Source organism: Sparus aurata, chromosome 13 (genome assembly GCF_900880675.1).
Source record: "Sparus aurata chromosome 13, fSpaAur1.1, whole genome shotgun sequence".
Taxonomy (NCBI): domain Eukaryota; kingdom Metazoa; phylum Chordata; class Actinopteri; order Spariformes; family Sparidae; genus Sparus; species Sparus aurata.
In genome coordinates, this window is record NC_044199.1 from 11,269,383 (window position 1) to 11,293,621 (window position 24,239).

Here is a 24,239-nt window from a genome sequence, read left to right on the forward strand (position 1 = left end):
GTTCAGTACGTTTTTATGAGACTGATTTAGTAAAATTGCTATCTTTTTCCCTTCTTCAAGGGTGGTGCCCCGAGGTGATCTAATGCAAATTGGATCATATTATTTATCATAATTAATAATTATCCCAAATAATCATTAATTATTATTGATAGCCAAATTTAACCTAAATCCCCCTTTTATTGTTGTTAAACACACCTTAACCGGGCCTTGTGTAAGGTGAGGCCCAACACTTCTAATTAACTATCTGTAAGAAATTGAATAAACATAGCTAGTCCTGTTTCATATAAGTTAGAACTTTTCCTTCAAAGGTGCACTATGTAGTTTTGGGGAAGAAATTTTAATCAGAAGAGAAAGATCTGCATTGACTGACTTTTATTTTTACTGATTTTTATGCCTAAACAAACCAAATAAACAAAGTCTCTCCATTTTCATGACTTTCATGACCACCTTTCTAGCTTCAGACAGTGTTCTGGGGACCTTATTTTCCACTGAGAACAGCTTGTCTATTCAGTTATGGAAACAATTATATTTCTGTATATTTGTTTCATTACCTCTTAAAATTGAAAATAGAGTTTGAATCTCTACTCCAATATTACATACTGCCCCTTTAAGGTTTCTTGTCTAGATTCTGGAAAAGACTGGGATATTCCTGTGTCCTTGCAAGTATCCTCAATTCTGAAAATCCAAAACCACATAGTGGCCCTTTGAGATCGGTAAATATGAGTTAACAGAACTAACAGACTTTGGTAAGGGGAATTTTTGAAACTCAGCTTGTCAAATTATTCTGATGAATATGTGACATTACAGGTTAATAGCAAGGGAGCGTTACATAATTACATCTATAAAAAAAAAAAAATCATATTGATGCCTCAGCACCAGCAGAAGCCATGGATGCATGTGAGCATGACCCGCTTTTCTTAGCACAAATGGCAGAAAAGTGTATGCATGCAGTTCTTAATGGTAGTAATTTCTAAAATGGCCTATAAGGTTGATTTAGGGCTCGCAGAGAGACAGATCAGCCAGAGTTTAAACAGCAGGATGCTTCATCAGGAATATGCTGTGTGTGTGTGTGTGTGTGTGTGTGTGTGCTGGCGTTGAATGGGGGAGTGTGGGTGAGAGGGTGGGGGTGAGACTTCCCTGAATACAATGTCCGCTTGCATGCTGCTCTCTCCAAGCCCTGCTAATCAGTTTAGGTGTACCAGATGGATTTCGGGCAAAGGGCTTCTGCTTCGTTTAAACTGGAGGCAGGGTACAGGACGTTGGCATTAGCAGGTGATGTTCTGAAAAGACGAGACAGAGATGTAACTGACTCTTCCTGAGGGACTGAATAAGGGATGGTCCTTGTTTTAAATTTCCTTCTTGTTTACAGCCTCTGAGAGGGTTTCATTCAATTAAGCCGCTCCCATTCGTCCCTCCTCTCACGCAGTCTGTCTCCCTCCATCCCTGCCTCCTCCTCTCATCCCACTGACCTCCTCCCTCTCTCCCAATTAGTTAAAGGGAAACCAGATGAATGTTCCCATGGGAGGCCAGTACATCACTGGCCACACACACACACACACACACACACACACACACACACACACACACACACAGAAGGTAGGCGTTTCACCATGTCAGAGATACCTTATGTTGATGCTGAGAATTCACCACTGTTCTTTCATGTTTGGACATTTGACCAGTATGCATTAATAAAGAGAACTGCTTAATGTTTATTTTCACCGAGGCAATGCCTGACAGCATAATGGTCTACAGATCATAGTTACACAGTAAAACAGCCTGACTTGAAGCCATAAACTCGATCTGACCACAACAAATTAATCGTAATGCAATGGCTCTGTTTGTTTGTGGGCTGTAAAGACACAGCAATGGATGACAAACTCAATACATTTCCATTTTAAAGCCAGAAAGAGAGGGAAACAAATTCAATTACTCACCAAAAAAAAAAATAACTTAACTTTCCACTAAATTCAATTTGAATGATCCCAGTTGGAATGGTGCCAGACTGAGAGTCCGCATTGCGTAGGCCTGCACAGAGAGCTGGAAACGAGCCCTGAGTCACTGACCTGAGAGGGAAGCTGGACGGCTAAATCAGCAGAGCTGATCCATAAAAGACTTTTGATGAAACCTTTTAAGTGCTCTAGTAATTCTTTAAGTCATTTCTCTTTTAAGCAGTTTTGGAAAAGGCCTGAGAGCAGGAAATTGTTAACAGCCTCTGATTGCAATTGCATAAACCTGTAATGCAACATTTTTCTTCGAATTATATAAGAAATCACTTTTCTATCTGAATTAAAGGTCCTTCTTCCTGTCCTGCAGCTCACAAAATAGATAGGTCTTTATTAGTCTGTTATAGGAGACCTATTATGAGACCTTTCCTCATATGTTTTATATATCGGTTCTTGTGCATGTAAAAGATCTTGCACCAGCAGAACCCCCTTTCTCCCACAGAAAACTCCTGAAACGCCTCTCCAGCAGGAAAGAATTGATTTAGCACAGCTGCTCTGTTGTTGTTAGCGGAGCTGGCATAGGTGTGTGTGAGCTCACCAATCAGAGCAGACTGGATATTTGGGGTATACTGGGTAATATACAATATACTTATATTATATTGTATATTGATTTGATTTCACTTTGGCAGAATCTGCCTCTAAAATATGTCTTTCATCCCAAAGACATACATTATTTCACATAAATAACAAAACACGTTTAACCTGGCAACACACACAACATGAAAACAACCAAGAAACAAGACATTTAACCAAACAACAAGACCAACACTACAACATATACAGTCTCATTACTAAAAACTGGTTGCAATGCAATCATTGTAATCTCTTCATCCAAGTTATTTGCTTTATAAAGCCAAGCTAGCAATGGAGCAGCTCCAATAGGGGACACCACACCGCACTCACCTATCAGCACCATATATTTTCGCACTGACTCATACCCAAACATGTGCAAGTTCTTGTGAGAATTGTGACATCGGTGGGCATCATTTACAGGAGCTGATGTTTGGTTTGTTTGTTTGGCCAAGTTGTGAAATGTGCTTTGGTCACAATGATACATTAAATCTGTCTGAATGCTGTTCAGCTTTAACCATGCATTTTGAGAAGGTAAGTGCGTGTGTGTGAGAGGAAAATGTATCCGGAAATTGTTTCCTTTAGGATTGAAACTCATAGTCTGAGTTTCGACCGAGTTCCCAGTAGTTCGATGCTGTTGTGAAGTAGCGTTAGATCATGAGAGTTGCTTTTTTTTTGTTCAGTCACAGCTGCTATTGCTGATGAAAATCAGTCTAACATGACTCAGGCAGAGATGTTTGTGGATGGGGTGCCCTGGTATCTCAGCTGGTAGACCTTACGCCCCATATTTAGAGGCTGGGTCCTCAGCAGTGGCCTGTTGTATATTATCCCCAGTCTCTCTCCCCTATTTCATGCCAGTGTTTTAACTGTCCTATCTGACTACAGGCTAAAAGCTTAAAATAAATAATCACGACAAAAAACAAAACAAAGAAAATAGGTTACGACTTTTAATCTTTCGTCTTCATGTATCTTCTGTTGTTTTTTAGTGCAAAAGTCAACAAAATCAATATGTTTAGTATTTTTCTGGGTTTGTGCCTTTTGGGATGATGTAAGTACACAACTCAACGCAAACATTTATACGACAAGAGCCTTGTCATCTTCAGACATTTTAATGTGGAAATGTTACAAATCGTATCTTTAATGAGTGATCGGATGAATTCAGTAATACAACATACAGCATACAAAAATCACACACCTGAAATTGCAAAACATAGTACAGTATGTAAATGAATTTAGCTCTCCAAAAACTCAAGCGGCGCGTAATCGTTATTGTCGTTTCCAAGGATCAATTTGAGAAAAGGGACAACTTTGAAAAGATTAATATGGAAATCTCTGGAGGTGTCATCTGACTCGACGAGACCTGAACTTGTTTTGCACAGATCCTTGTTTCCCCAGCTGACCAGTGCGACCTGCGAAAGGAATCATTGCTTATACTCACAGGGAATACTCTATTATAATGCACTGTTGGATGAGAATGGCTGTTTACCTGTATTGTGCGACTCTCATAGTTCTTGAACACAGCACCTCCAGAGTCACCTGTCCCAACACACACGCACATTTAAATCAGATTGGGTCACTTTATTTGACATGGTGTGAATAAGACTGACATGACCTTACATTATCTCCATAACATCACACCATTGAGAGTAAACGCTTCAGACTGGTGTCATTAAAGGTGCACTACGTAGTTTTGGGAATACATTTTGATCAGAGGAGAATAGATCTTCACTGACAGATTTATTCATTTTTTTGCAGCAAACTGTATAAACGCCCTCGCTTCTGTTGAATTAGCCGAATAAACAAACCAACCTTAAAGGACATACCGTTGTTAGTTTAGTTTGTATTTAAGTCCAGTCTTACATTCAATGTTGCTGTGTTTTGGTAAAATTAGTTTAGCTTAATTCAGGGATGTTTATGTGAGAACCAGTAGCTCCTCTAGAAGTTGTGTGTTCAACTTGTATACACATATTACAGGGACCATACCTTTACATGCTATATGATCTCTTTGAGGATTTCGACCACCAGTGCACAGGAAGTTTTCAGTCACAGCGACCTCTGGGTTATCCGTATCTACGCCTTCTGCATCTAGTGCGTGTCTGATGCATTCACCTCTCTGCATAAGTAAGTAAGAAGACCCATAGATCAAAGTACCTTTATACAAGGAAAAAAAAAATCAATAAAGCAGGCACAAAAACACAAGGCACAACATAGTTCGATAATTTAAGACTCACATTATCGCCAAGCTTAGCTTGGACAGTTTTTTCATCTACCAAGTTGGACGTTCTGGTCAGGAAACTGAGGCTTTCGAGATGATTCTTTAGCAGAAGCTTCTCTGTATTGAGAGAACACAAACATACAGTAAATGATGTGTGAGGGTGTGGGGATATTTTATTCAAATTGCGGGCCACTAAATTGACAGAGGAAAATTTGGTATCGGCTTCCTCATTATGCATTTATAAGCAACATCAACAATTAATACATGGTTTAAAACTCACAGAGACCCTCTTTAAAGTAATTATGAGTGGACATGAGTGAAGTGTTTATGTATCTGTCACTATAACGCATCAGTAAGCATCTGTAACAGATAGTGAATGATTGACAATATGACAGTTGACATTTCATGAATATGATACATTATGCATTTATGTCTTATTTTGTGAATTGTCTTGTTAATTTTTTATTATATGTGTTAATGATGCACTGATTAAAACATAATTATTGAAGAAATTAGTATTTATTGTTTTTTTAATCTTGTGGCAAACTTAACTGATATAGGTCACATGGTATGCAGCAAAATGCTCTGGAAACCCGCCAGTGTATGATTTTCTTATATCTATAAACAACTAATAAATGTTCTATGGTTTATGACAATCTTTGAGAATTTGTTTATGGATATGATTCCCTGCTGTCATCGTTAATGAATGAATGAATTAAATACATATTTTTTTTATACACAGTTAAGAATGTTCATACTAGAAGTTATAATTGTTGACAAATACATAAACACCAAAAGGTATTTTGTATACACATTATAAAATGTTCTAAACAATATAAAGTGATAATATAGTGCTTATAAAGGCTTAACAGTGGGAATCAAAGTGTTTCTGTTTAAATCTGACAATACACTAATTACTGAGACTGTCAAAAGATATTTACACTCAAGAAATGTCAAAATAAAAGTCCAGAAAAATATTTGGCTGTTCATTAATGGGCACTTGGATTTCTCCACGTATTAAAACAGTGTGTGTGACAGGCCCAGCGCCAGGATTTCATTTCTGGATGGGCCGAAATAACTTTGGCTGGGTCTTATAATTGCAGACGTTACCACTCCTTGCCTTCTTATGACTGTTTTCCAATGTCCCATGCTCTTGAAGGTAATTAGAGTTGCCAAGAACGTTTATTATCTAAACATGAAAGTTTATATTTCCAATGAGTGGCAAACTTGGGAATATTGCTGTATGCATATATATGTATAATATATTATGTCATGTATGTTTTCAGCTAGGACTACATCACCCACCTTGTTGCTCGCAGGTGGAAGCGCCAACCAGTTTTAGAGCCTGACTGGTCTCCTTGGTGCAAGGTATGCAAATAGGTCTGTATGAGACACCAAAAACAATGGAGCCGATGATGTTTCAAGTAAATAACTTTAAACACAGCATATCTATTTATAAAAATGCAGTATTACAAATATAACATTGTCCCATGGACACATGAGTTTGTAACAAATCTAATGTATCCATTTATGGCTTTTAGCATGTCTGTGTGTGTGTGTGTGTGTGTGTGTGTGTGTGTGTGTGTGTGTTTCTCACCGAGCGGCAGCAGAAATTTCAACAGGTTTCGCCAGTTGAATGAGGGCAACATCATAGTCGTAGAACTCACTGACTTTTTCGTGAACTTTAGCGGTGACATTGTACCGTTCGTGTATTTTGAACATTTTAACTTTTTTCACTGTGAAACACAATGGGAAGTGTTAGTGCTGTTGCTGTTGGATAGCCGAAAAATAAAGCTTAACTAATGTTTGAGGCATAAGAAAGCACTGAATACATTTTTGTAAATACCTTTGCCCTGTCCATCATCAATCTCAACTGTGACGTGCTCATGTAAAGTTCCAAACGGAAGGCAGTGAGCGGCAGTCAAGACGAAGTCGGGGCTCACCAGAGAGCCGAGGCATTTCTTTGAGATTCCGTCTTTCTGAAGTTTGAAATGGTTAATACATTTATAATACAGTGTAGTAGTTACACTATAATACACAGAAGCAGGGCACAATTGGCTGTTTTCACATTTACATCATGTGACTCATTTGGCACCAATTAAAAGAAAGAAAATGTTTTTTTAACCATTCTCGTGCCTGAATCATCATATAAAGCATTGCAAGAATCAGATTGTCAGTTCACAACTTTCTCACAGATATATTATCAAGTTAAATAATGAAACCTTCACCTGGACGATAACGAATGCCACCCATGGATACTTTTTCTGCCTGCTATCTTTGGTACCCGTGTCATAGTCCTTGTGAAGACCGCACAGACCCTTAACATCTTCCTCATCTGCACAAAAAATCCAACAAGTTCAATGTTGCTCATGTTCATTATGGCAAATCCATTCATTGTAATATCAGTATAGCGTGATAGCTCAATGTCTAGCTAAACATTATAATAATTTTGTTAAATGCTTTTTTCAAAAGGCTTGGGAACAATGTTGGGTTTTGTGTTGTGAACCTATAACATTATAGAAAACTATTGAAACCTGATTTAGCAGACCTTTTTTTAAATTTATCTATTCATTTATTTATTTTTATCCAAATCAACACACAAGTTAGGTGCATTAAACCTAAATCAGTACATGAGCTAGATGTCATCAAAAACGTTAAGTGCAATATATATTGTCAGATATAATTTAAAGCTGGGAATGTTTTGTTAAATTCTTTTTATTTCCACTTTTTCTACTTTGCTAGCATGCTAGCTGATGTGTGACGTCGCACTTATGCCCAGCTGGGCTTTGAACTAAATGTAACGTTAGCATGGCAAAGAACAGTGGAAATGCTAACAAGCAGATGTTTAGCAGATACGATGTTTGACATGTTCACCATCATAGTGTGGCATGACAACATTTGCTTTAAAGCATTAAAAGTAAATGTACTTATAGTCAAGTACATTTACATATAAATATATTCAATCCCTGGTCAAAATACTGGACAAATCCTAATCCTAAAGTGGCAATGTCTGAACCAAATCTCAATAATCAGCGGGTAATCTCAGAAAAACCATTATCCTCTGGGAACATTAATATCTGTGTACATTCTTGTTACAATCCATTGAAGCAGATGCAGAGATATTTTGGTGGGATTCATCCTCTGGGAACTATGAACATCTGTACAAAATTTCATGGCAACGTTTTTTCAAAACATTTCAGATTGCAGCTTTTTCTGTTAAAATGTTTTTTCAGTACTTCCTAATGGTCTGTTCTCTTAGGAAAGATTTACTTACTTATTATGTCATCAAAAGTCTCTTGTAAATTTGTAATGTCCTTCATCCTGAAGTAGTGCTTGCCATCCTCCCCTGCTGTGAGGGGCTTCAGATCATCATCAAAGAGTTCTTCTCCGATGGCAAAAATATAAATATCTATAACAGAGCGAATTGTAGATATGATATATTTGTCTCTCTTTTGCGTTAAAAACATTCTTTTGCCCAAGCATGCAAATCTGACAGCAACAAGGCGGAACTATGGAAAATCAGGATAGCAACAGAAATTTGCACAACAAATAGATAGTAGGTAAAACTAACCAAGATATTCATCTCTTAATGGGTCATTGTTGTATACCATGTCCTTTATTCTTTTCACAGCGAAAGCAGGTGAACCGCCCATGTTATAAGCGCCTACAATGAAAGAAACATGCCTTGAAATAATGTACAACATACACATTTGATTGCGCATGATGAGTAAATCAAGCAGTAATAGGAACACAGTTAAAGAGTGAAATGATGCCTTCATATGTTGAACGAATTTGGGAAATGTATTCATTTCCTTTCTTGCTGAGAAGGTAGGAAAGGTATCAATCTTTCTTATTTAAGTCCATGAGAAAAGCAAATTAGCGCATTTTCAAAATGTCATCCTATTTCTTCAATTAGTTGCTGCATGAATAGTCTGAGCCACAATTTCCCAGCAGTGAATGAAACTGGCAGTGAGTCTGTTGAATATACCAAGTGGCTTGAGTTACCGTCCGTAAAAACGATGATGACGTGACGATGTTCCTTGAAAGCCTCATCTCCTACTCGTCTTTTTATAAGACCCATGCGCTCTTCGAAGGTCTTAAAGACGAGGTTCAGATTTGTTCCTGTGTTTTTGTCTTTTGAGTGCAAACACACACACACACACACACACACACACACACATGCACAGAGTTAAACATAAATCAAGCAGTACATTTAAGCAGTATTTCCAAAAGTTTCTCTGACCTGCTCGACTCACCGCCTACTACAAAATTTTTCACTCCATTCGTGACATTCATTAGTTTCACTTCCTTATCCCAAAAATCCATAATGTTGACAACTTCATACAATTCAGAGGAAAAAAAGAGGATTTCATAGTTTGGAGTCACGGTAAAGCTTGAAATCTGTGGAAACAGGAAGCAAATCAGTTAAATACAGGGTGGATGGTCTTCAGTGTTGTATGAACTTTGACACAACTTTTGTAAACATGTGCAAACTCCTGCGAAAATATTTTGTTAATGCAACACCTCCTTATGCATCAGTCTGCTTATGGTTGTTATTTTGTTGAGTAATTGATTCATTTATCAGCAGAAAGAGAATCCCGTAGTGTGCATTGACAACAAGCCAAAGGACTCGTGCCAAGACGGATCGGTCAAGATTATGATTCATAATGAAATTTACGTCTAATGGGCCGTTGTGCCGGCAGCCAAGTGGGATGGAGATATGCTTGTACATGTTACGTGCACAGCCTGCCAAATGTGCTTCTAAAAGTGTGTCAAACAACATTAAAGTCTTCACATGTCAGCCCGCACCAAATATGTATGAGTGAAATCAACTACTCCCACTGGGATTAATATTTTCACAGTTACCTTACAGCCATATTTGATAGCTGCCTCAAGGGGTGACATGTTTTAGAAATTAATTATTCTGCAAGAATAAATGGTAACAAGTTGTGAGCTGGCTGACATTCAGTGGCTTTACTCTCCAGATGTCACCTGCTTCAAGTGTCTCAATATCGACATTGCATTACTGACCCGCACGTTATTCTGTGGCTTCTGACGCCCAATAAAACTCTAAACATGTCATTTCATTCCTTACGCAGAAAGATCAGTTGATTGATCAAGTGTCCAGACGAGTCACACCAGCTACTTTATTTGATCTTTTTTATGTGCTATGCAGCATATTTATTGCCAGCATCCATCCACCATAGTCTGTACTTTCATCCCCATGTGCATCCTTTCAACTGACCCCACAATCAGCAAAAAAACAATCTCAGATCTCCAGTACCGGCACGATGTTGCTGACTCTTTGCAAACTCAGCATCTCTCCATAAAAAAGAAAAAACACGCTGTAAAACTTGTACCATATATACTGTTCTATCATTTTGGATGACTTGCCTTCGGTGTTATAAATCCCTTTTTAATCAGGAGGAAAGGTGTGTGTTTCTTACCTTGTTGATAAGTGTTGTGATAGCATTCTTTGAGCTGTTGATGTGATGCTCCTCAATGCTCTCAGAAATATCCACTGCGATGTAGATGTTAAGTGTCCCATTTTTTGAAACCCTGATTTTCCTCCCCTCTTGTATGTCACCTGAGCAATCAACAACAAATACTGTTAGTGTCGGACACATTGCAGGCTGTATTCCTATTTTTCTATAAAGTGAAGTACAATGAAAGAGAATAGGGTCCTCTGAACACACCAGCGCATTTTCCTTTGAGATAAATACATAAAGAACCAAGGTGTTATGTCATTTTGCGGAGGAGGGAGTCATCTGAAAACTAGGTTGAATTGAGCAGCATGGCTGTTAAATAATGCTAATAATCAGATCAGTTGCAGGAACTTACCAACTGGCTCTAAAGTGGTGAGGCTGCTTTTTATCGCGCTGCCAAATTCCTCTGAAACCTCCAAGGAAGTGTCGTAGGTATGTTTGTCTGCAAGAAGCAAAAAGCCACATGAACAAAGGTTTTTAATCAGTGTGACAAGGTGGTGTGATACTATAGAGACAGCGACCATCACCACAGAGACTATGGTTCAATTCTCAGTAGACTCGTGCAGCGTTCTCAGGTGGGAAGCTGGTGAGGGATCCTATCTCTGTCCCCGGAATAGTGACTCTCACCGCTTGTTTCCACTACTTCATATCCCGCTGGGAGTGTTTCTGAAGCCGAGCATCAAGCCTGCCTGATATTGCTGACTTGCTCAGACTGTTTTTATCATGTTTTTTCTCCTATATGTTGGTGCTTCTACTGTGGTTGAGTAGGCTAAGTGGTTAAATCCTTTCTAAGTATGTTTAATATTGATATTTCTGACTCTGTTGTGATGCAGATTGGGTGCACAGGGTGTTTATTTATTTATTTTTTTTGCCATTTCATTATCTGATTTCCTGTCTGGCTTGATTCGTTTTGTGTGGCGAAATGCAATCGCAGTCCGCTTCTGTCAAAACTGACTCACTTGTATTCTCCGCATAGAATCCCAGAGCGGAGAGCCGCAACTGGAAAAACAAACGAGCAGTTGTCTCATACTTAAAGGACACTGTGATGAAGGTGGACCTGGTGAAATCCGGGGGGGTTACTAGTAGTATGATCCCTTACTGGCTTCCCACAGGTGGCTGCATTTTTGAAAGGGCAAAGCAACCATCACAAAGTCAGAACTTGTTGGAAAGGTTTATACCACTGGTAAGATAACCCAGCGCCATGTCATATATTACAACCTTGACGGAAATCAAGTATTTAAATCAATTGTTTCCGAAATTGCGAAACTTGAAAGCGGACTGAAAAGCTGGCTGTCGGACAGAGGAGAGACACGATATCATTCAGGGAGATCAATGCACGTTTTCCAGTCTCTGACGGACGACATTCATAGTGTTGCACTCTGTTATTTATATGATAAGTGACAGAAATTTAGAGTGCTCTACCATCAGGGACTGGGGCCGTTTGACTGGTGGTGTACTGTACTCGGGCATGGTTCCTGATCTGTACCCGAGTCCGCATGAGACGGTGGTCTCCAGAACAGTTTAAGTGTACCGGGGTATGTTTGCATTAAGGGCGAAAAGCAACTGTATCAAAACATGGAAGTGGAAGGTTATGCTTCGAGTTGATGACGCAAGTGTTCGCCTCTTCTTTAGGGATATTGGCTGATTGCAAACCAGCTTGTATACATACGCAAGTATACTCGAGTAGGGAGCGATATATTTAAATGATCTGTCACCTGGTCCACCACAGACTCATCCGTGTCAGTCACACTGACGTTTTCTGACTTACTGATAAAGGGGTTACATAAAAACTGATGGATTAGTGGATGAAAAGAAAAATGAACGTTGCTGGACATTAGTTCTGGTGGTGGAGAAGTAGTAAGTTCATTTCTCATTGCTTCTGAATGTGGCAGCATCCAGCATTCCAGGGTTTAAATACTGAGCACTGTTTATCATTATATCAGCAGAGCTCTGGTCATATGGCACAGGACGTAATCAGGATTTGTAGGTATCAGTCTTACAGTAGCACGCTGGCTCATTGCCACTCCACTGGCCGTTCTCCTGACACACCCTTTCCTTCGACCCCACCAAAATGAGGTTGCCATTGCAGCTGTATCTCACTGTGTCGTCAATTCCAAAAATGTTTCCCGTTCTCGAGGCACCAGCTGGGATACCAGGATCAGCACAATGATCTCCTGCTGCGGTAATAAAAAGGACAAAAGTCATGAAACAGCCATGAGTGAGGGTGTATCGCCAAAGGGACAGAGGAGGGAGAGAGGGGGTAAATTGCTGTTCAGGACTTACAGTCGCGGCTACAGATGGGAGTGGAGCCGCTCCACTTTCCACTTGGTAAGCAAACACGACTGGTTGAGCCTCGCATTGTGTACCCAGAGTAGCACTCATACGTGGTCTCATTATCCACAAAGTACTTCTCCTGAGGAGGGGAGACGTTGCCGTACTCCAGCACACTTGGGTCAGGGCATTCAACAACTGCAAAGCAAAACAAAAGGATCTGAGTTACAGTGTGGAGCAGGCAGCCTGAGGCAAAGTGAGAAACATCAGCTTCATATTACTCACGCCTGCATCTCTGAGGTAAAAATCTTTTGGGTGCCGGTTTCCATGTGCCATTGGGCTGGCACAGGCGGATCATAGCCGGGTATGGGTAGTAGCTCTCGGGACAGTTGTAGACCAACATGCTGCCTGCCCTCAGCTGCTTGGTCAATTTGTAATGACCTCCTTCAATTTGGATATTTGTCTCTGTGCAATTACAGCGCACTTCCCCTCCTGAAAAAAAGAACAGTTTGGAGTCATGGAGGTTTAGTAATGCACACAGAGTTTAGAGAGCTTTTCTACAGGGTCAAAGAAGGGCATTAGCGTAATGAATTAACACATATCATCATCATTAGAAACAAATCATAGAGTGCCCCTTTAAAACAGCAACCCAGTTGCTAAATTGTTCAAAAGTTAGTATACGTTTTGTATTTATTAATTTCATCATGCTAGTCATATCTAACAATGATGATGTGTCAGTTAAAACACAATTTATAGTGTTGACGCTGGAAGTCAGTCACACTTGGGGGTGCAGAGCGGTCAGTCTATATAATGGCGCCACAGTAAATGGTGTGCCGGATTAAATGTTTTTGAATCAATTTGGATGGCCAGGATTCAAGCATGTTTTGCACTACAGGAGACCGAAACAAGGACAGAGAAATTCCCCGGACTCCGTTATAAAATCGCTCAATTTTGTGAGTTGTTGAGTTCGGAGAAATTTTATGAACTTTGTGAAATGTCATCTATGACAAACTATTCATTCTTTGACCCTTCTCGTCAGTTTGGAATCTGTTCTACATTTATTTCATTCTTTCCTTGAGTAAAAATCCTTGACTTAGTGAGTAGTTTTAGTTTAGTATGTATTTATTCGCATATGGTGCAGGGGAGTTTGATCCGATCACAAGTGGTATCTCAAGACACATGTGAGGATGCATTTTATGTGAATATAGTTGTGAACGGATGGACTTTGAGCTGCACATTGTCATTAGATCACCAAAGATGCATTTTAATGCCAGGGATAAACAGCCTCATAGTTGGGATGCTGTAGCCTCCGTAGCACCCTAAACCCCGCAGCCGCTGCAGTGTCCATAAAGTCCCACCTCCTCCACTAGTAAATTAACTTAGATGCCTTTTTGCTTAACACAAAGTTCACAAGCCTTGTTATATTTCTCTTTTTATATATATATCTGAAATTATATGCCCCCAATATTGTACCATTTTCCGTCTGTGGTTTCAAATATCGACATTGACTTATGCAGTAAATGTAAACAGGTAGAGAAATACATGACAGTTAGTGTGAAAGTCAAAATTACAAAAATAATACACCATCAAAATAAAAGTAGCTTACCCATGCAGAGGAGACATGAAAGTACAGCAAGCCAACTCCAGTGGACAGTAAACCCCATGTTGAACCTTAAACTGAGGAGAAAAAAAATGTGTGGATTGTGCAGGAACACTTATTTCAAAGTGATGTTCAGAAGGAGGGACATGATGACCACAGGCTAACCTGGTACTCATTAACTTTAAGACAAATATAAAGAGATCAATAATGTGTGTCAACATGCAAACAATTTATTTTTTCTTTATAATTCAGTGATGATCATCTTGACTAATGTAGTAGTCCCATAAAACAAAGTCTACTTCCTACTCCCAATACTTGACCCCTTTCCCGTTTAAATACATTTAAACATTTAAATAAACTCAATACACTACCAAACAGTAGCTTTTCATTTTGACCGACTCTGTTTCTTGTGTTTTGACCTTGATTAGGAAACAGCTTCTCCTTTTTAGGTTCCTGGATTTTCCCGTCATGGGTACACACACGGTCACATGTCACGTATAAAAAAGTAGATATTGTGACACCAAGACAAATAACAAACATTTGCTGCATCATTTCCCAAAACCTGTTGCCACTGTTGAACGTTACTTATTGACATGTTGATACAAGTATTGATTGAACAGCCAGACATAGCAGGCTGGTCCCGCTGTAGCTTTCTCTGATCCTCACAGTCATTGGACTGACTCAGTCTTCCAAAATGTTTAAAATGTTTTCATCTGCAGACTTTGCAAATACTCTTTAAGTTTCATTAAAATTTGCAAAAGACTGAATTCCAAAGATTTCTTTGACGTTAGTCAAGAGGACACCATGTACGAAGTTCTTCGCAGTTGTTTTGTGTGTCTTTGTAATCATTTTGTGACTCATCTTGTCGTTCATTTGCTTCTCATTATTGTCATTTGGTGTCTCTTTGAAACTGTTCTGTGTCCCTGTCTGTTCTGTGTTTGTTTATCATCTCTTTATGGATGTTTTGTGTCTCTTCATATTTGCTTAGTGCCACTAAGAGGTCATTTTCTGTCTCTTTGTAGTAATTATTCGACTTTTTACAGTCCGTAGATTAACTTGTTAGAAATTATAACAGTAATTCATCCACAACTGAACTTAATGACAATTATTCGTGACCGTTAACTTCTGATTCTAATGCTTGAGTTGTCAGTTCAGTTTTGAATCATGGATTGCATAATTGTTTTATTAAATGTATTTTAATTCATAACTTATTGAGTACACTCACTTCTAGAGGAAAACATTTGTTTTCACTTTGAACAATTGCATTTAATAGACTGACTACTATGGCATTTACTGAACATAGGCATAGCTTCCAACCCATTGATCACATTGCCTCTCCTTTAGCGACACCCTCTGGAGAAACTATACTACTGGTCAGGCTTTATTCAAAGTCGACAGTATTTGTATTTTAACAGATTTCAATATATACTGTAGAGGCAATAATAGACCATAGATTTTTTTTTCTTGTCATTACAAGACCGGACAAGTTTGTGCATATGAATCATTGCACTCATTTAAAGGGGGAGAAAGAAAAAATCCAAAGCTTGCATTGTAATTCCATCAGCTGCTATAGTTTCTGATCCTGACAGTGATGGACTCAAAAAGAAGCAGCTACTGAGAGACCAGCTACCCTGGATAGACTGAGATTGTTTTATATTACGACTCAGAGTTTAAATATTACGTGTCTAATAAACACACATTGGAAACTATGAACTATTGAACCATCAGAGGTGCATAAAGGATATACAATTTTTTCTATCTAGCACAGGGGTCGTCAGTGTTTTTCAGGCCTAGGTTCCTTTAGCAGATACAGAGACAGAGCAGGGACCTATTACTACATAAATTGGAAAGAAAATCAACAATAACATGCAGTGGTGGAGGATATTTCAGAGTCTCTTGCTCAGTAAGTTACAAAACAATTCACAATGGGTCCCAAGAACGTCCATACACTTGGGAGAATAAAACAGCCGGCCAACCTTGTAAGCACACAGGTTCACCATTATCTGTTTTGTGTAAATTAAATGTTTGTTTTTCTTGTTTGTTTGTTTTTTATAAACTAATAAGTCTTTGCTGATAATATGTTAGAATTATGTACATGTATACATTCAGACACATTTAAATTTTGAAAAACAAAAATAAAAACCAGCCGACATATGTAAGGATTCGAAAAACATTTTAAAAAATCTACTGAAATTATAAACATAATGCGAAGAAATTGCATTTTTGACATGACTCACAACACTCCCCTTTATTTGAGTATAAATTTGACATTTGGACAAGAGCATTTTTCTATTTTATTATGATTACAAATTTGAAAAACTGAGTTTGTATTTATTAGTATTCGATTTGTATTCCATTATGTATACTAGTGAGGCACCATTAGATCATGCATTTCTATTATATGGTGAGCATTCATTATGATTAAAATGTGGCTAGGAGGAGTAAACAGCTGTAAGATAAAGGCTATGTGGAGCATGTTTGGTAGGAGGTCGTTGCACACAAACAACGGGTGGCCGGGCGACGCCAGTAAAACACACGAAGAAGAAGTGGAGGCGGAAGTGACGACCAAGGCGGAAGTTGTCGCTGGAGAAAACAACAACGCGCCAAATTTGTGGCAAATTCAGTGCAGTGACACATGGAGAAGTTGGTCTAAACGTTGCGGAAACATTTGACAACAGGAGGTCTGTGCAGGTAAGAAAGCCGTTTAACTACGAGTTGATAACAGTTTTCTTTTCAACGTGTTTATCCGGTGTCGTTTAGCAACTGAGTGCGTCATGTTAGACATTTAACAGCTACTGCGTCATCCTCCAACATTACAGAGTCATGATAACGTTTTACAAAAAAACTGTAACTGTAATTATCCACCGAGCAGACATCGCGTAGAAGAAGCAGCGTTTGCCTGGAGTTAAGTACGAGAATAAACATGGAAAAAATATGAGTTATAAGTAAATGCGTGGTGTGTGTTTCTGTTTTTAGCATGGCTGTGCCTTTCGTGCAGGACTGGGACCTCGTTCAGACACTGGGGGAAGGAGCCTATGGAGAGTATGATTCCTCCTCTATTTTTACCATTAACAACCATTTTCACACACACAAGGGTCCAGTATCCACTCTAAACCACACGATCCCGAGTTGATGTGCCAGCAATGTTCATGTTTGGAGCAAAAGGACTAGTCACAATAGACAGCATATTTCTGCAACTTGCTCACAACAGGACTGTCTGGGAGAGATAGAGTAGGAAAACTAGTAAAGCAAACTTTTGGTTTGAATGCATCAAAGGCTAAGAAGGGATAAATATAAACATTATAAACAGGGGATAAAGATGAGACATTCAACTGAATTTATTTACCGTAAACATCCTGGTTTTGTTTATTAGCGAAGTCGGCCCTGATCTTCTTCACAGCCTCAATTCTTCCTTTCACTTTCCTCCGAAGTGTGCTCTCTTTCATCCATATTTGGGGGGGTTTGTGGATGCAGGGTGAGGCTGCTGGTGAACAGACAGACGGAGGAGGCGGTGGCAGTGAAGGTGATTGATACCTCTCAGGCTAAAGAGTGTGCTGAAAATGTCAAGAAGGAGATCTGCGTGCACAAGGTAGGCCAGTCACCCACAGTACAGTCAGTATGAGTTGAAGTGTGAAAGGGGTAACGAGCTATAATCTATTAATGACTAACGGCTACATTCAGTATGTTAGGACTCACAGAATTTTTCCTTTTTAGTTTTTAAAATACATTTTTGTGTCAAACTATATTTATCCAATAGTCACATGGGGTTGCTCATTTCATCATTAAAAAAAAAGAAAAAATGAGTGAAATTACAGGTCCCTGTAATCCGTTCTGACTGTCAATTGATATGTGCTGAGCTTAGCTAGTACTTTAAAGGTGCACTAGGTAGTTTGGAGAAAACATTTTAATCACAAGAGATCAGTCTTCATTGACTGATTTCCATATAAACAAACTCTTTTTGTTTTCATGACTGAATAAGCAAACTGAACTTGAAGGACAATTTCATACGTTTTTACTTTGTTTATATGTGGCGGACCCTGCCATCTTTCTAGCTTCAAACAGTGTTCTGGGGACCTTATTTTACTCTGAGAATAGTTTGTTTATTAATGGTGAAAAAATGATCATGAGTTTGTATTATTACCTAATTAATACTGTAAAAATGAGAAATCTGAGTTTGAGTTTCTTCTCCAAAAATACCCAGTGCCCTTTTTAAGTACAGTAAAGGAAGTAAAATTTCACTCTGGACATTAATTGGTTAATGGCACAGGATTTGCATTTGTTACTAAGGCTAGTAAATCTTAAACATAACAGTTTTTTCTCAGCCTGCCAGTGCAACAAACAATATATGATGTATGTTTTCACATGTCAGATGTAGATTGTGTTCAGCTGCAGGTATGAGAAACTAAAATAATTTAAGCTTTAAAAGTGACATTTTCTTTTGTTTGGTAGACACTCAATCATACCAACATCGTGCGCTTCTTTGGCCATCGGAAGGAAGGTCCGACTGTCTACCTCTTCCTGGAGTACTGCACCGGAGGAGAGCTGTTCGACCGAATTGGTGAGGCAGATTAATGCAGGATGCACATATAGTGCTATTTTGGAGGGTGTGCCCAATTATGGTTTAAAAATTGATGATTCGAGTGTTAGATTGAACCAATTTATTTACAACTTCATCATTCACTCATACGATTCATCTGTCCTAGGAAGAAGTATTAACTTGAGACTGTCAAAAATACTGCAACTCTCCGGTGATTTTATTTACTTGGTTTAATTTGAAGGTGAATTTGAGGGGGCAGACAGCCCTAATAATTATTTTTAGATGTTTTTTCTCTTGTTTTTATCATGAACAAAAGGAAATGCATTTTGAGGTAACACTTTAAATGGATATTCCGGTGTAAGTTGAATCCATGTTCTAACACACCGTGACACCGAGTAGGAACCCCCCTCGAGAGATAAAGTTTGCGGCCTCCTGTGTATTTCTGTTCAAATGCTTCATATTTATATGTTGCTGTTTATTTCAATGGTGGCAGTTCACATTCTTAAATTGTTCTCTTACTTGTCTTTCAGAGCCTGATGTGGGGATGGCAGAGAAAGATGCTCACAGATTTTTCCTGCAGCTAATAGCAGCAGTGGTGAGTGAAGCAAACTTGTGTGTTGATGTTACCTTCTGCACGTGTTTCTTTTGTTAATTTCACAGTTGCACTTTTGCAGGAATACCTCCACAGTGTTGGCATCACCCACAGGGATATAAAGCCAGAGAACATTTTGCTGGATGACAAAGGTGAGGAAAATCTAATTTGTATCGATGTGTTGCTGGAATAACTTTGGTCCGCATATATTAAAACCAGCATCTACTGTTCTCCTTTGCCTTTAGACAACCTGAAGCTGACAGATTTTGGACTGGCCACCATGTTTCGCTTCAAAGGACGAGAGCGTCTTCTGAATCGACTGTGTGGGACTCTTCCTTACGTGGCTCCGGAGCTTCTCAGCCAAACAGAGTACAAAGCTCAGCCTGCAGATATTTGGGCCTGTGGTATAGTCCTCACTGCCATGCTGGCAGGAGGTAAGATCTCAAAATCTGTTTTTACAGGGAGAGATGACGGTGACTGTCTTGCAAGATTTCTGCAGAAATTTGATTGGATTAAGATCCAGGCTTTGTTTATCGTTCTACATTATTGATATAGTTAATATACAGTAAAACAACCCAGTTTCAAATCATCTCCATGCCATTTCACTACAATGCTGCAACTAACAATCATTTTCACTGTCGATTAATCTGTCAGTTATTTTGCTCTGGTGCATTATGTAAGAATTGACCACCTTCATGAACCCAAAACAAAAAGAGGGCTGCAGTGCAGCTACAATCCTATTAGCTGACTCGGGTCTGGACACTCAGACCGCTGGAGGATTGATGGTGTTTATACCACTAGTACAGGAGCTTTGGACCTCCAGAAGGAAGAGGTTTTCAGGCCGAGAGCTGGTTAGCATGCTTAGTTCATAGACTTCCTTGAAAATAAACTTCATATTCCATTGATCATTTTAGATAACTTTTGAACGTTTTAAACTAAATTTCGAACATATTGCACCTTTCAATCAAGAAAGCTGTTTGCTTCATAATATGTCAGAAAATGGTGAAAAATATCCGTCAGGGTTGCCACAAGCCCAAGATGGTGATGATTCACAACCCAAAGATATTCCATTTCATGTCAGAGAGGAGGAATGAAAACAGAACATTTTCTCTTTTTAGAATCTGGAATCAGAAAAGTTCCTGCTCGACCTTTGGTCTTTAGACTTTGTCTAAGGTTGGGTTTTCACTGTCAGTAACGTAACGTAACACAACTCATGAAACAGATGCAGGCGAACATGATGCAGGTACAGCTCAGGACACTGTAGAGAAACTAAAGAGATTCAATTAGAAGCCACAAAATAACGAAGAATGAACTCGCAGCATCTTTTAATATTGCTTTCCTCTCAGGTTTCCTGCGTAGACATGAGTTAAGCATATTAACACAGGCTTGTTTGAGGACAGTCAGGGAGTCGTCACAGGTTGGCTGCGGTTGTTAGACGGCAATGCAGCCCGCTTGGAGGCAGGATCGGCATGCTTTGGCCCCACTCTAGAGAAAGTCCAACCTTGGCGCGGCTTGGCTCATCTAGGTGCGATTACACGAATTTCTAGCTGCAGTACAACAGGTTGCCACTGGGCAAAATTGCCATTTGTTCTCCCTGCGCCTTCAGCAGCATTGTCTGTATGCAGTAAAAGTGCAGAAGCCTTTTGTCACTCTCTTTGTGTTGCTTCTTTTTCAGAGTTGCCTTGGGATCAGCCCACTGAGAGCTGTCAGGAGTATTCAGATTGGCTTCAAAAGAAAACATACCTACCTCCTTGGAAGAAAATACAGCCAGTACCTCTAAGTGAGTCCCAAGTTGTAAGAGTTTAAATAGTACATGTATAGAATACTCTTGGAAATGTATGTCATTCACAATAAATTTTTCCTTCAGGTTTGTTGTCCAAATTACTGCTGGCCAGTCCAGATGCACGCATCACCATTGCAGATATACAGAAAGACCGGTGGTTTACTCAAGGTAAGTCTCAATATCAGCATGACCGAATCAAATTGACTTTAAATGTAATGTTCACTTTTACTAATGTCTGTGTGTCTGTACAGGTGTAAAGCAGCCACCTCTGAGCTCAGGAGGAAACAAACGTCCTCGGTCAGATACAGGACTGATATCCCGGGCCAACAGGTCAGAGCTTTGTGTCTTTTATTTTTATGTTAACTCAAAGGTGTATTTTTTTCTGTGACTTTCATTTTTTAGAATGCACTCTGTCCTCTGGTAGTGATGACAGGATGCAGTTTTCCAGCTCTCAGCCTGATTTTGCACCAGGTGGCTGGGAGGCCATGTTGCTAATCAGCCAAACCGAAGGTCAAGTCAGTTTCTCTCAGCCGACCAAGCCAGAGCACATGTTGCTGGGTAGTCAGCTGCTGGGCACACCAGGAGCCAGTCAGGTAATTCTTATACTCGGTTCTGCATCATTTCATTTCTTAACACAGACTCGCCTTTTTCACAGAAGAGCAGACATGTTTTTTTGGTTTTTGTCCTTTTCCTCTTTTCAATAATTTCACATTTACTGATACATTAATGCTCACGTGTCCTGACTTCTCCTCACTGTCTGTATGTAGTCGCAATGGCAGAGATTAGTGCGGAGAATGACGCGTTTCTTCACCACCGTGAGTGCTGACGCCTCCATCACAGCCCTGAACGTTGCCTGCGACGGCCTGGCACTTGGCTTCAAACTTACCTGCAACAAACAGGTACATCTGCGCTCAAATATACAGGATTGAAAAATGTACAGAGGTTAAATGCTCTCTTTGATCCTGAACCTCTCTCTGCTTTTCAGGTGACGGTAAGTACGCTGGACAAACGCAATAACAAACTGATCTTCAAAGTCCATTTGCTTGAGATGAATCAGAGAGTTCTGCTGGACTTCAGACTGTCTAAGGTGGGTTTTAGCATTTCAAAATTGTTGATTCTAGTCTTTCAAACATGGATCATCTACTACCACATTCAAGTTAAGACAGTCTGACCTGACACAGTCACTTTCTGTCTAGTGGGATAAATAAAGATGCAGCAACATCCTGTTTTTGAGAAAAAAACTACAGGGTTAACCATCCATTCATACTTCCTATTATTGTGAACGCATTATCTCAAACGCCTTGAATTTCTTCAAATTTGGCATAAATGTCTACTTGGAGTCAAGTATGAACTGATTAGCTTTGGTGGGCAGTTATGACAAAATTCCATATCAATGTATGATAAGATTAAATGGTGAAGTGGTGACATTTTATATCCAAAAGGTCATATTGTTTGCTAATTATTCTATGCTTATAACTCAGGAACAGAACCGTAGATTGTGACCACATTTGGTCACATACTGAATTGGTGACAGTAATGTTGGGCACCCACCTCAAAACTGTGATGATTGTAGAGATCCTCTGCGCTGCTGGGTTGATTTAAAAAACAGTTAACAGTTTATATTTTCCTAATCCAGGTTTCTGGCCTTCCTATGTATGTGAACACATACAAGGAAGTTGACTGTTTTTTATGTCACTAAACTTTTACACTAAAACACATAATATAGTAGTACTCTGCTAAAGGGGCACTGTGTAGTTTTGGTGAAGGAATTCAAACTCAGAATTTTAATATTTACAATATTAGTAAGGTAATAAACAAGTTTTTCTTTCCAAGGAATATAAGGTCCCAAGAACTGTGATTGATCTAGAAATGTGGCAGAATCCCCAAATTATAGGCAAAGTAAAACAGTATGACATTGTGTTGTCCTTTAAGGTCAGTTTGTTTATGTAGTTTATTCAATTATGAAAACGAAGAATGTTTATTAAGCTTAAAAAAGGCATTAAAAAAATAAAAAAAATCTTTCTCTTCTGATCAAAATATTTTCCACAAAACTACATAATGCACCTTTTAAGGCAATTGAATTATATTTATAGAAGATAAAATAGCTGTACAAAAAGACGATCTCCGAAGCAGCAGAAGTATGCTTTTATATTTTCAAATCCCTCTTTTGAATTTTTTCCTGTAGTTCCTTGTAGTGGTACCAACACTGCACAGTCAATGATTTACCTGTCAGTACATATGAGTTCATGTTTACAACACTTGGTTCATATGGGTTCACAGCAACCAAATACATTTTCTTTTCTTTCGACCAAAATAAAATAAATAAATTTCCTTTGGTCGAAACCAACTGAAGTAAACTAAGCTCAGGTAGACAGAAACAACCGGGATCTAATCAGCTGACGAGTGTTTGTGTCTTTGTGTTTCCAGGGCGACGGTCTGGAGTTTAAACGTCTCTTTGTGAAAATAAAACAGAAGCTCGGCGACATCATCAGCACGCAGAAGATAGCATAAGCAGCCTCTAAAAACAAGTGCACACTGCCGTGGACATGCTGTGCTGAGGACCTGTATATATTTAGCTGTTCTACTGATATTTTAAATGTATTCTTCTGTTCTCTTCAAGTGTGTTTGTTTGTTTTCTTGCACTTCTTTTCTTGTGGGAACCAGTTCAGTGTTCGATGTCAGGAGGGCGGACATTTTATAAAAACTCTCAGTCGTCGCTTTTATAAGGGGTTAGTTATTAGGTTTGTCTGTTATGTAGAGAAATTGTGTGTGTCTGTCCTTGTTCAGCCTTTGAGAAGACTAATTTGTTCTGATTATGTTTACCATGATACAGTCTGAAGTCTTGAATAAATTATTAAAAGAGCAGCTTTGTCAGATAAATGATCACTGACTCAGAAACAAATACATTTAGGGTTCGCTGTGAGGTGAGCCCAGTTTTGGATGGTATCAATCAGACCGAGCAATGAAGGGGTAGATAATGTTTTATCAAATCAATGTGGGTCCTCAGGGGCTTCTGGAGACTTGGATTACGCCGCAAAAGCTGTATGGAGCCATTTTATGTACTATTTTCAGCTTATTATTTTTTTTTAACATTTTAAAACGGGTCCCCATCTACTTCAGTTGTTTAGGAAAAGGTGAGGTGCTCAATATAGATTGTTTATAATCATCCCGACACAATTGGT

General features: G+C 39.1%; 2 protein-coding genes across 2 annotated transcripts; one reads left to right on the forward strand and one right to left on the reverse strand.

Moving 5' to 3' along the window:
• Positions 1–3,646: 3,646 nt before the first annotated feature.
• LOC115594248 (complement factor B-like) lies at positions 3,647–14,289 on the reverse strand. The gene is made up of 18 exons (XM_030438189.1): positions 14,152–14,289; positions 12,831–13,037; positions 12,558–12,743; positions 12,275–12,451; positions 10,630–10,716; positions 10,236–10,375; positions 9,045–9,189; positions 8,794–8,922; positions 8,360–8,452; positions 8,063–8,197; positions 7,017–7,123; positions 6,635–6,767; positions 6,386–6,524; positions 6,094–6,170; positions 4,805–4,905; positions 4,557–4,686; positions 4,060–4,109; positions 3,647–3,982 (listed from the first exon to the last, which is right to left on the reverse strand). The coding sequence occupies exons 1-18, from the start codon at positions 14,207–14,209 to the stop codon at positions 3,806–3,808; spliced, it is 2,271 nt and encodes a 756-aa protein (XP_030294049.1). The 5' UTR covers positions 14,210–14,289; the 3' UTR covers positions 3,647–3,805.
• Positions 14,290–16,675: 2,386 nt separating this feature from the next.
• On the forward strand, positions 16,676–23,922 carry chek1 (checkpoint kinase 1). The gene is made up of 14 exons (XM_030438190.1): positions 16,676–16,836; positions 17,122–17,187; positions 17,620–17,734; positions 18,595–18,703; positions 19,213–19,277; positions 19,357–19,426; positions 19,520–19,708; positions 20,950–21,054; positions 21,142–21,225; positions 21,309–21,387; positions 21,482–21,650; positions 21,825–21,956; positions 22,043–22,144; positions 23,485–23,922. Exons 2-14 carry the CDS (start codon positions 17,123–17,125, stop codon positions 23,566–23,568), a joined length of 1,368 nt encoding a protein of 455 aa, XP_030294050.1. The 5' UTR covers positions 16,676–16,836; position 17,122; the 3' UTR covers positions 23,569–23,922.
• Positions 23,923–24,239: the final 317 nt, after the last annotated feature.

Coding starts and splice junctions, on each gene's coding strand:
- LOC115594248 (XM_030438189.1), bottom strand. CDS start 14,209: ATGGGGTTTACTGTCCACTGGAGTTGGCTTGCTGTACTTTCATGTCTC. Junction 8,923..9,044: donor GAAAAATTTTGTAGTAGGCG/GTGAGTCGAGCA, acceptor TGCACTCAAAAG/ACAAAAACACAGGAACAAAT. Junction 7,124..8,062: donor GACTTTTGATGACATAATAA/GTAAGTAAATCT, acceptor TTTTTTGTGCAG/ATGAGGAAGATGTTAAGGGT.
- chek1 (XM_030438190.1), top strand. CDS start 17,123: ATGGCTGTGCCTTTCGTGCAGGACTGGGACCTCGTTCAGACACTGGGG. Junction 21,055..21,141: donor AATACAGCCAGTACCTCTAA/GTGAGTCCCAAG, acceptor TTTTTCCTTCAG/GTTTGTTGTCCAAATTACTG. Junction 21,651..21,824: donor GCACACCAGGAGCCAGTCAG/GTAATTCTTATA, acceptor GTCTGTATGTAG/TCGCAATGGCAGAGATTAGT.